The 12,553-nt window shown below is 40.7% G+C and overlaps 1 protein-coding gene across 1 annotated transcript in view; it reads right to left on the bottom strand.

Annotated features, from left to right (window-relative positions):
* ABLIM3 (actin binding LIM protein family member 3) overlaps positions 1-12,553 on the bottom strand; it is a gene marked incomplete at its 5' end in the record, with an annotated part of 92,867 nt that overhangs the window by 13,838 nt on the left and 66,476 nt on the right. Inside the window, 4 exons of the mRNA XM_083353374.1 lie at positions 1,182-1,329; positions 2,198-2,262; positions 3,139-3,273; positions 12,189-12,239. Coding sequence (XP_083209500.1) covers positions 1,182-1,329; positions 2,198-2,262; positions 3,139-3,273; positions 12,189-12,239 — 399 coding nt within the window. The remainder of the gene's footprint in view (positions 1-1,181; positions 1,330-2,197; positions 2,263-3,138; positions 3,274-12,188; positions 12,240-12,553) is intronic.

Raw genomic sequence — 12,553 nt, 5'->3', positions numbered from 1 at the left:
TCAGTCAATGACTACAGATCCCTCTCAGTGCAGAAGCCAGACCAATTGTTAATGCAAATCCAGTTTCTGCACTAAGAAGTTCTACAAAAAAAATGGTGCTTGCAACAGAGTACTGGCCAGAGTGGCACCTAATGGGCCTGGGGGTTCATGGGAGGAATTATTTGCAGGAGTTTCAACTTTCAAAAAACACAGCACTGATGGACCATGAGACGTTGTTATGGGTAAATGCATACATCTACATGTATATGACTCTACACATGACTATGACTGCATGTACAAACACTGGACCCCATGTTTTATATACTGCCATGTATCAGCATAATTGTAGTATACTGTATGTCACTGTTTTAAATTGTTGCTCTTATTGTAACATTTTCTGCTCAAAACCTTCCCCAGACAGGGTACCTCTGCCTTTTTTATGATCAAGAGTTAAAAATAATGAGTTTTGAGTGAGACTTTGTGTTATGTGTGCCAGGTATCTATCTCATTTATCTGCCTCAGTCCAACAGCCCTTAAGGCTGCTTTGCATTTATTTTTTTAAGAGTGGCAAAAAGATGCGCACACATGCCAGATCCAGTTTGATTTTAGTAATAATTTAAAAAATTGAACAGCTGCTTAGCTAACAATAGTCCCATCTGGTGGTCAGTTGATGCTATTGTTGTTGCACATTTGTAATTCTTCAACTTTCATTCATACTCTACTTGTCTATCAAAACAATGTAGGTGAGATAAAGTAGTTCATTTAATAAAAAATCTTTTTTAATTCCAACTTTAGTAAGGTAATTCAGGTGTATTATAGTGCAAAAGTTAATGTTGCAACAAAATTTATGTAGTAAATCCACAATGCATTGTTGAAACACACAAATACATAGAAAGTGATTCATATAGTCAATTAAATTCAAGTGTCTTGGAATATATGGCTTTGGTGAGTATGATTTTATTGTTAGATGCTTAGTATTGACCTCAAACATTAGAGAGCAGCCTCTTGAATTTTATTTTAGCTTCCTGAAATAGATAACTACAACAAAACACAAACATACGCATCACCTGGGACTCTCACATACAATCAAGGTTCCTACAGAAAATGAGCTAATGACTATTCAATCTTTCACTGTTGAGTGTTCCTAAAAACAGCCCTCTGCTGGTAGGCAGAGTGGTTGTGATGTGCCTGCTGTTGCTTACAGCCATTTAAGGAGCTCTCGTAGCCTGCTGTATGAAGAGCTTCTCTGCTGCTCGCTGAACTGCGGGGAGGTGTCCAAGGGTCCATGTATGAATTAGCACGGGCCTTCATTTCTTCCTTCAGTATCAATCGGCCAATTCCTGTCTGGATCTACATATTTTAAAAGGTAAAGGGTAAAAAAAGAATAGGAGGCATAGAGACAAACTTTTTCTTTCAGCTATATATAAAATAGAATAGAGCTGGAAGGGACCTTGGAGGTCTTCTAGTCCAGCCCCCTGCTCAAGCAGAAGAACCTATACCATCTCAGACAAGTGACTGTCTAGCCCAGGGGTAGGCAACCTTGGCTCTTTTATGGCTCATGGACTTCAACTCCCAGAATTCCTGAGCCAGCCATGCTGGCTCAGGAATTCTGGGAGTTGAAGTCCACGAGTCATAAAAGAGCCAAGGTTGCCTACCCCTGGTCTAGGCTCTTCTTAAAAATCTCCATATGCATATTAAATGCATATATATATGCATTTAATAATAAGCATCTTGTTTTTTCAGAAAGGTCTACTTAAGACTATTATTTGGTTAATATTAATAAAATGATCTAAAGCAGCCATACAATTACAATACAGTATAATAATGTGCAGAAGCATCAACTTGTATGAGATAGGCTTGGTGAGGTCATTGTTTTTAACAACTATCAGTGTTAGATGGGATGGTGTTCAATTTCCATTTTTTCCAGCCAACCATATAAATTTTGGAAGACCAGCATATCTGACAGTCACCAGATTGGGGAAGGCTGGTCCACCTCATCGCGGAGGAAGGTGGCTTTATCTGAGGCTATAAAGAAAATAGCTGAACTCCTTGCCAAGCTGTGAGTCCTCTTTTCGAATGCACTAGAGGTCTTCATAGAAAAAACACTGAAGGTTCACTACCCCAAAGAGAAAAGGGACTTGGGGAGCTAGTCTGGAAAGAATATTGTCTACACCAGCATGACAGCAGGGGCAAGAGTTAATCCAAGCTGAACACTCACTCTGTGCATCCCTCGATCAAAGCTATCTTCTTCTCCTCCTGATGAGAATCTTCGAACTCGGGGAGCTACAGACAAATATAGGGAAAGCATTCAGTTCGGAGTTTGCATACAGAATAAGGCAAAAGGTTATTAGTGGATGAGCTAAGATTGATTTCTGTTGCCCTGTTGTGATCTATTCTTTTCAGCAGGGCCATCAAAGTCTGAAGTGCACTGGAGTAAGAGCGGGAAGTCAGGGTGCTGTTAAGAGTTGAAAGTAGGTGGTTCCAGCATAAAAGATAAATTTTGTGTGACATCATTTATGTTTATATTTCAAGAAATTGAATATGTATTCTCCTGCCATATATGCAATAATTCCCTCCTTATATCATATTAAAGGTAAAGGTTCCCCCGCACATGCGTGCTAGTCATTTCCAACTCTAGGGGCCAGTGCTTATCTCCGTTTCAAAGCCGAAAAGCCAGCGCTTGTCCGAGGACGTCTCCGTGGTCATGTGGCCGGCATGAATAGACGCCAAAGGCGCACAGAGCGCTGTTACCTTCCCACCGTAGTGGTCCCTATTTTTCTACTTGCATTTTTACGTGCTTTTGAACTGCTAGGTTGGCAGAAGCTGGGACGAGTAACAGGCGCTCACTCTGCTACGCTGCACTCGGGATTCGACCCACCAAACTGCCTATCTTCTGATCGACAAGCTCAGCGTCCTAACCCCCTGAGCCACTGCGTCCCTTCCTATATCATATTACAACCTGGTAATTAACTTGGACATATACGGGGACTGCATCACAGGCTTTCAGAGAAGCAAGGTTATTTGTCATAAAATACAAAAAAACCCCAAACATTTTGTCTTCCTTTGGAGATCTCAGATATAATCTCCCCCAATATGTCCTTGACATATGGGGTAGAGTTGGAATGTAAAGATTTTAGTGTCTTGAATGCAGAATGTTACCTTTGGGTGAACCTTGAAAAGTCCAGTACTCTGTTTCTGAGTGATAATATGGATCTGGAGAATACGCTGGACTATATTTGGAGGTCTGAGTGATGTCTTCACTAGTTTTGCTTTTTGTAGCTGCAGAGTGGGAATCTGAAAAAGTAACCAGGGAAAGAATCAGCAGTAGTAGAAATCAAACTTTAGATTCTCTGGCTCAAATAATACAAGACAGCAGATGACCAACCCTATTTACATTCATCCTGGATATACCAATATATAAACTGGAGGATCAGATGAAGAACTTTTTATGCAAGGCACAAAAGCCAAATCTACTTCCTATCCACTGCTATGTCACCATACATGTTCTGTGGTGTTGGAGGTCAGATATGGGAACACTGTCTGGGGAGATCTAAGGGGAGAACAGAGCCTGATTCAGATTTGGCATCTCCTTCCTGCCCAAACCCTTATAATTAAACACGGATCCTGTTCTTTATGTGTAATTACAATAGATCCAATTGGTTCTACTCCTGTCATGACTTCATAGAATAGAATAGAATAGAATAGAATAGAATAGAATAGAATAGAATAGAATAGAATAGAATAGAATAGAATAGAATAGAATAGAATAGAATCTGGAAGGGACCTTGGAGGCCTTCTAGTTCGGCCCCCTGTTTAAGCAGAAGAACCTATACCATCTCAGACAGGTGATTGTCTAGTCTCTTCTTAAAAACCTCCAGCGATGGAGTGCCCACGATTTCTGGAGGCAAGCTGTTCCACTGGTTAATTGTCCACACTATCAGGAAGTTTCTCCTTAATTCCAGGTTGCTTCTCTCTTTAATCATTTTCCAACCATTGTTTCTCATCCTTCACGCTGGTGCATTGGTGAATAAGGTGCCCCCCTCTTCTTTGTGGCAGCCCCTCAAATACTGGAACACTGCTATCATGTCTTCCCTATTTCTTCTTTTCTTTAGACTAGCCCACGGGTCGGCAACCGTGGCTCTGGAACCGCATGCGGCTCTTTCAGCCTTCTTCTGTGGCTCCCAGTCACCCTTCGCCATTTGCAGAAAGAGAGACAGAGAGAGGCACTTGCGCTTCCCTCCCACCCTCTTTCTGTGTCAAAAAGAGAGTGGCCTCACGCTGTTCTCCAAGAAGCTGACAAGCTTATTGGGCAGGGCTCCTGCCTTTGTTGCATCTCCACAGGAAGCAGGAAGCAGCAGAAAGCAGGGCAGGAGAACCAGCTCAATAAGAATGTGTGTCAGCTTGTCCGAGAACAGCGTGAAGCCAGCTTGCCAGGTGAGCAGAAGATCAGAGAGAGGGAGAGAGAGCAAGGGAGAGAAAGAGAGAGAGAGAGAGAGAGAGAGAGAGAGAGAGAGAGAGAGAGAGAGAGAGAGAGAACTCATGCACAGCAGCCTTTATTTCTTTTTAATTAAACTCTTCAATCAAGTTCCCCCCCTCACGTGCATACGCGTGTGAGAGTTTTGCAGCTCCCAGTGTTTTTTTGCTCTGGGAAACAGGTCCAAGTGGCTCTTTGAGTGTTTAAGGTTGCCAACCCCTGGACTAGCCAAACCCAAGTCCCATAGCTGTTCTTCGTATGTTTTAGTCTCCAGGCCTTTGATCATCTTAGTTGCTCTTCTGTGATTTTTTTCCAAACTCAACATCTTTTTTGTAATATGGTGACCAAAATTGGCTGCAGTATTCCAGGTGTGGTCTTACTAGGGTTTTATAAAGTGGTACTAATGCCTCATGTGATCTTGATTCTGTGCCTTTGTTTATACAACCCAGGATTGTATTAGTTTTCTAGGCTGCTGCTGCACACTGCTGGCTCAAGGTTAAGTGATCGTCCACTAGGACTCCAAGGTCCCTCTCACAGTTACTGTTTTTAAGCCAGGTCTTGCCCAATCTGTACTTGTACCTTTAATTTTTCCTGCCTAAATGTAAAACTTTGCTTTTCTCCATATTGAAACTCATTTTGTTTGATAGGGCCCATTATTCAAGTTTTTCAAGATCTTTTTGGATCCTTAGTTGGTCTTCTGGGGAGTTGGCTACTCCTGCCAGTTTGGTGTCATCTCCAAATTTGATGAGTTCCCCTTCAATTCCCTCATCTAAGTCATTGACGAAGATATTGAAGAGTACTGGGCCTAGGACAGAACCTTGTGGTACCCCACTGCTTACATCAGTGGATGTAGTGCCATTGAGGACAACTCGTTGAGTTCGGTTTGCCAGCCACTTACATATCCATCTGGTGGTGATGTTGTCTATTCCACCTTTTTCTTGCTTACCAAGGTGTAGATTGTGGTCTACTTTATCAAATGCCTTACTGAAGTCTAAGTATACTACATCCACAGTATTTCGCTGGTCTATTAGTTTAGTCACTTTGTAGAAGAATGAAATAAAATTGGTTTGGCATGATTTGTTTTTAACAAACCCGTGCTGGCTACTAGTTAAAGTTTGCTTCTAGTTGTTTGCAGATCTATTTTTTGATTATCTGTTCTAGGATCTTCCCAGGTATTGATGTTAAACTGATTGGTCTGTAGTTTCCTGGGTCCATTTTTTCCCCTTTCTTGAAGATGGGAACCACATCAGATCTTTTCCAATCCTCAGGTACTTCCTGTGCTCCAGTTTTGAAAGATATGGTGCAATGGTTCTGAGATAACATCTGCCAGCTCCTTCAGAACTCTGGGATGTAATCTGTCAAGCCCCGGTGATTTATATTCATCAAGGTTGGATAGGTGTTCTCTTACCATTTTCTTATTTTAATTTTTGTTTCTAATTTGTCTTTTGGAGTGGTTTTTTTGGTATGTTGGGCTATGCTTTCTTTTTGTGTGAATACTGATGTAAAGTATGAGTTAAGCAGCTCTGCCTTCTCCCTGCTGCCTGTTATTTCCTTGCCATCTTCTTTCTTTAGTGGATCTACAGTTTCCTTGACTTTTTTCTTGTTAATATGTTGGAAGAAACTTTTTTTATTATCCATGATTTCTGTTGCAAATCTTTCTTCATTCTGAGCCTTTGCTTTCCTGACTTCATCTTTACATGTTCTGGCTGTCTGCTGATAATCAGCCTTAGTTATATGCCCTTCATTCCATTTTTTGTATTTGTCCTTTTTGTCTTTCAGTTTGTCAGAGAGATCTTTGTGCAGCCATGCTGTTTTCTTCTTGAATTTCTTGTTTTTCTTTTTCAGTGATATTGTGCTGATCTGGGCTTTTATGATCAGATTTTTGAGAGCTTCTCATGCTTTCTTGGGTTATTTTCTGCTTTAGGATTTTCATCCATGGGATCTTTCGAAGGTTCTCTCTGTTAAAGTCAGCTCTTTTGAAGTTCAAGACACTGGTTGGATTCTGTTGCTAGTGTTTGTGTTATATTAAATTCCAGTATGACATGGTCACTTTCACCCAGGGTTCCACCAACTTCAAGTCCCTCTATCACTTCTTGTCAATTAGTTAGAATTAAGTCCAGTATGGCTTTACGTCTAGTGCCCTCCTCCACCTTTTGGATGAGTTGTCGGCTAAGTTGGTTAGGAATCTGTTTGATATCCTGCTCAGTGCAGAGTTTGTCTCCCAGTTGATATCTGGATAGTAGAAGTCTCCCATTACTATTGTGGTATGCTTCCTACATACATTTGTTAACTGGTTAGCAAAGAGTTCATCTATTTCTTCTGATTGGTTGGGTGGTCTGTAATATACACCTATGGCAATGTCACTTTTTTTCTCTTTTATATTGACCTATATGCATTCTGAAGAGATTTTATCTTTGATCATGTGCGTTTCTGTAGATATGTAGTGTTCTCTTACATATAGTAAGTGCAACTCTCCCTCTTCTTTTTGTAGATCTGTTTCTTTTGAACAATTTGTATCCATCCATCAGTCCATTCCATTCATGGGTTTTGTCCCACCAGGTTTCTGTAATGCCAACTATGTCATACCCTCCCTTGTGTACTATTGCTTCTAGTTCACCCTGTTTGTTCCCCAAGCTTCGAGCATTTGTATATAAGTATGTAAGGCTTTTGTGCCTGTGTGTGGGTATGTTTCCTGCACCTCCTGAATGTTGTTTGAAATTTTTTTCTTTTTATCTCTGCCCACCTCATTGTTTGATTTGTTTTCTTGAGATTTATGATTGGTTTGAGGTTCTAGAGATTCTGAAGATTGGTCACCCTTCCCCCTCAACTCAATAGAGAACAATTCTGTATTGTAATATAAGATGTTCATTTCCCGCATTATTTCTGGCTGCTTCCAAAGTCAACTTCAGAAATTCCAGTCTAGATCGCAGTGGGTTGCAATGGAACCAACTGGTGCTTAGTCTATGCTACAATTTGGGAAGGTCATGTCCTTCCCAAATCGTGCAGGAAAGGCATGTGCCCAGCTTTTGATTCAGAAATTATGCCTTCACGTTTTTCCTAAAACTTCTTAGCAAGAAAGAATCGATAAGTTAGCTTCACAAGAATAAAGTTGCAATATTCCTCTGTTGCAATGTAAATATATTTTTCAAAAGAAAAAAACAAAACATTGCAGTCCTGTAGACAGACTGGGAAAGCAAGTGAAGCATGCTTCACTCAGTTGGAGAGAAAAAGACTGCCTGCTGGTAGGTAGTTGAATGGAGCATTAACCTCCAAGGTTGAGGGTAGTGGAATGAGCTAATGGGCCGTCATGAGATAAACACCAGATTAAAAAACCAAACAGCAACTGTAGACCAGCAGAGAACATAATTGCCTGTTATGTTTGTCAGCCCAATGACCAGCCAGAGGAAGGGAGGGACCATGACAAACACTGCAGCCAATCAGAACTAGAGTGCTAATAGACTGGAACGAAGCTCTGACAACAGCTGTTTTGAATGGAAGCTGGAAAATTCCAGGCAGGGATGCATGTGCGAAGGGTTGGGAGTTGGGCAAGGATGATGTCATCTGTTCCTACAGCCTGAAAGCAGTCAGGGGCCCATACTGGCAATGGGCCAAGCAGAATATGCCCATACAGAATTGAAATTATGCAGTTTGCCATTTGTCAGTAAAACTTGCCTAGTCAAATCTACATCTGCCAAACTGTACTGTATCCAGGGAATGGCTCCAGCTCTGGAACTGCACAGAATTCTAAAATAGAACAGGCTGCACTCCATGTCTGTTGGTGCCATTTTTAATTCTCTGCGTTCAGGAGGGCTGTGTTTTTTTTCTTGTAGAGAATTCAATCTCAGTTAACAACAGGGAAGACAGGGAAGACTCCTGACTGAAACTTTGGAGCCCTGCTGCCAAGGTGTTACTTGTAGACATCCCTTAATTAGGTGGACCAATTGATTGACTTGGTATGGGGCAATATGTCAAGTTACCATGCTTTATGTCCAAAAAAAGTAGGGTTTAGACTCAGTAGGTAGCAGAAAGGGAGGAGGAGGAGGAGGGGGAGGAGGAGGAGGAGGAGGAGGAGGAAAACAAGAAAGGGACTAGGCAAGTGGGGCACTCTTAACTGCTAGCAGAGCTGAGGTAGCAAGAAGCATTATGTGGTAGAGCTGACATGCCATTTGTCAATCTATAGTCCACTCCAGGGTTCACAGAGTAGAATCCCACTTGAGCATTTGCAAGCCAAAGCACACAGCCTAGATGAGCTTCCACGTCCTTGCTGGTATCATTCAAATGATGCCAGCTATTGCAGACATTTTTGTATTCAGTGCAAATGTCTGAAGTAGGAAAAGTATATTGGTTCACATGGACGCCAATATGTATAAAATCATACCCATGAAGATGTTGCAGCCACACACTCAGTGCTCACTGCCTACAGCAACGACCCATGTCTTTAAAGCCAAATTGATGGGGAACAAGTTGAGGAGGGAGGAAGGAAACATTATTCTTAGTGTCAAAGTCATTAGATACTACTTAAATAACTATCAGTTGTGTTGTTTTTGAAAACTGAACAGCATAAACAAGGAATTTATCTATATTGGAGTTCAGATGGCAGCTTGAGACTGGATTCCTTAGATCTGATATTTTCATGGGGAGAAAATTTGCAAGAAGCAGACAGAAACCTAGCTTGGAACTATGTTTGTATAAATCATTAAAGTCCCCTACTCTTAGCTAGGATCCTAATTATGACCTACCACTCCTGAAAGCTAAGTATTTTTTAAAATTTCTGATTGCTTGAATAGTATCTAGTCCAAGATGACCCTTACAGAATAAGGAGAGAAAAAAAAAAGCTGTATGTGATTTAGCATGAGGATTTGAGTAAAGAAGTTAATTACATAATGTGCCATCTTATTTAGCCTTTAGTTAGTTGCTACTCAACATGGGTTGAAAGCATCCATTCCAGGTTTTCATCTCAAAGATCCACAGCAGGTAAGTAAAATTGAACACAGATTTTTTCCCTTTCCCACAAACACCCACCCACCCACCCACACAATTAAAAGCATTCTCCCATTTATGCCCGATCTGTTTGGGCTGTAAGGTTGGAAGGGGACAATAATACTTTGAGAGAAAGCTAGAGATGATTCAGGGGAGGGGGGGCATGCTATGCATTATGAAAAACATGCATCAGCATTGCTAAACTGGATTCTTTTATATAAGCAGCTGCAAGTCTCTGTATCTGGATGATGCTCCCAATCTGGAAGTGGCTGTGGCAATAGGCTTCATGTGCATGTGCAAAATTCTATTCCTTTTTTAATGTTTTAATTAATCCATGTTATTTTTATTTCAGATAACTGTGATTTATTCCTACTGTGATGCTCTAAAATGAATATGTAAATTGAGTTACTAGATAACCAACTATAATGGTTTTGTCAAGTATTATGGGCAAAACTCCAGGTTGCATGCATATAATTTACAGAGTCGGTCATCTTCATTGTGTGATTTTGAGTAAAAACAAAAACAAAACTGACTCCAAAACGAAAAAAACACCACCTATCTGTAAACTGCCAAGAGTTCATTTAATGAGCAACTTAAGAGATGTGAAGTACACAAACTCCAAGTCTTGCTGCAGGAAGTCAGAAGGTGCTCAGAAACTTGCTGCTTCAAAGGTGAGAGCCAAAGGCAGCTACTTACAATGCAGTGGGGTGCAGTCAGCCAGCAGGCAGGGAGTTATGAAGATAGCACATTAGGCAAGGGGGGGAAAAAGAGAGGAGGAGACACCTGGTTACCACATTAAAGGAAACGTCACAAGTCTTCTAAAACAAAAGCAGACTGTTGAGAAGCTCAGAGGAACAGTCTTTTCCTCTTCACAGCTCCACCTCCCACCAATTCAGAGCTCTGTCTCCAAAGGTGACAAAGAGAATTGATTTCCGTGCCATACAAGAGCACGGGACAACTGGCTTTGAAGCAAGTCCGGCCTTGCTCCTTTTGCAAGATCTGTGCCTGCATCCTAAACTGGCATCAAACTGTGTTTCTGGCCTGTTTTACAAATAGTAAAAGGCAGAGAGGTAGAGTGGATATTCTGGCGGGGTTCATTGGTCTTCAAAAGCAGCCAAGCAGTCATGACGCAGCTCTTTAATATTTATATCCTTTGGTGTACATTTTGATTAAGCTTTACTCTTCAAACATGTACAGTCTTCTAAATCAATGGTTGTTAGAATTATGCTACTTTTCCTAAGGACCTATAAATAGGCAAGCTTTTTCTGCTTAGCTGAGAGGGTAGGTAAGTACAAATTAGAGATAAATGAGCTGGGGCTCCTACGAATGTTTTGGGCCTATTCTCAACTGGTCCAGCAACAAATAGTTTTATAGGATTGGGACACTTTTCCATGTATCTATCTGATGATGCTCCAGCAATTTTTAAAGTCCTGTAATAGATTCATATGGCTTATACTTTTATACATATTAATACCTTAAGATTAAGCCACAGAAAAGTACAGCGAGGTCCATATATTCACTTTGTGACATTTTTGCTTTAATATATTTTTCAAGTTCAAATGTGAACTTACTATTCCTTCTCTCATCACCTTTTTTTAATATAGAAGACCATCATATCCAACTACCTCCTTAAGCCAGCCTAGAGCCTTTTTAAAAAAAAATAATGAAATTCATTTCTCTTCTGTACTCCTATGTTTAGCTCATCACATAACTAAGTCACTTCTGAACTTGGCATGCAATGTTAAAACAGACTCTTCTAGTTGATCTTCTTGACTGAAACCCTATATGTTGGTCACCACTTTCCTTGATTACTGCCAGTGCTTTTTTTGTAAAAGAAAAAAGTGCCGGAACTCAGACATATTATACAACCTGCCTTGCCTACCCTATAAGGTTCCATCCAAAAAAGGTGCCGGAACTCCGTTCTGAGCGTTCTATGAGAAAAAAAGCCCTGATTACTGCAGACTTCACTCTGATTCCTATGATCTCAGCTTGAGATCCCTCAATACCTATCTGCCATTCTGCTGCCCAGATCATTCACTTCTCTCATTACTCTCACTTCTTTGGTTTCTTGTACCCAGTTGGGTCCTGTAGGATTGCCACCCCCCCTTCCACAAATATTTCTTTGTAGTTTTCTAAAATAACTCTTCATGATTTTTCACTCTGCTTTTCAAAGGTTCTTCTCTCCTGCCCAAGTTCTCGTTCTGCCTTCCCCTTTCCCCCACTCTTCTATTTTCAGCTCCTTTTGTAAAATATTTTGTTCCCTTTGTTCTTGTTCTTCCCTCCATGGAAAGCATCTATTTTTTATACATACAGTTTCCAGCTAAGGAGCATCAGTAGCACAGCCAGAGCATCTAACAGCATTTTAGTAAGCTTATATGGTCCTACTTCATCTCATATCCTTATGTTTTAAAAGTTAATAGAAAATAAGAATTATTCACTTAAAAGCAATGTGCCGTTTGCCTGCATGAGTTACATTGTTGAGTGTTTACTTTTTCCGAACACATGGAGGCACCCTAAGATAAGAGATCTAGCAAGCCAAACTTTTCTGCTCAGCCCTCCTCTCACAACTCTGAAAGGCTGTTATACTCTCATTCTTTTCAAAGTCTATTATGTCCAGGTCTGGTACTGCCACCAACTTTTGTATAGTTTATTGAGCAACTTCCAATGCACACCACCAGACCTAAGCAGAACTTTGGTTTATTCTAAGTTGCATGCCCATATATATGTATACGTCAAAGCCATGCCCAAACTGTACCGTGTCTTTTATAGATGGGTGGTTTCCGGTAGATGTTACTCTCTGCAGCAGCTGAAGGTAAAGAAAGAAGAATAATGAAGGAAAGAAGGAGATAGCAAAAGAGGGGAACCAGGGTGTGTAGCTTAGAGATACAGGAACCTGCCTGTCATTCTTGAAGAGGGGTGATGGGAATCTTCTCCATATCATTTTGGCAGCACAAGTAAAAACATATATAATACAGAAGAGGTTAGCATGATCCCTATACTAGTCACAGGAGCCACCAGATTTGCAAATAAAATTGCCTGTCCAAGATTACCATTGCCTGCTTAATTCATTTGATACTTTCCCATCTTAAGATAAAACAGCCTTATCTTAAATACCTGCAG

The sequence above is a fragment of the Vipera ursinii genome (genome assembly GCF_947247035.1).
Source record: "Vipera ursinii genome assembly, chromosome: 2".
Lineage (NCBI taxonomy): Eukaryota > Metazoa > Chordata > Lepidosauria > Squamata > Viperidae > Vipera > Vipera ursinii.
This window is presented reverse-complemented; position numbering and strand designations above follow the sequence as displayed.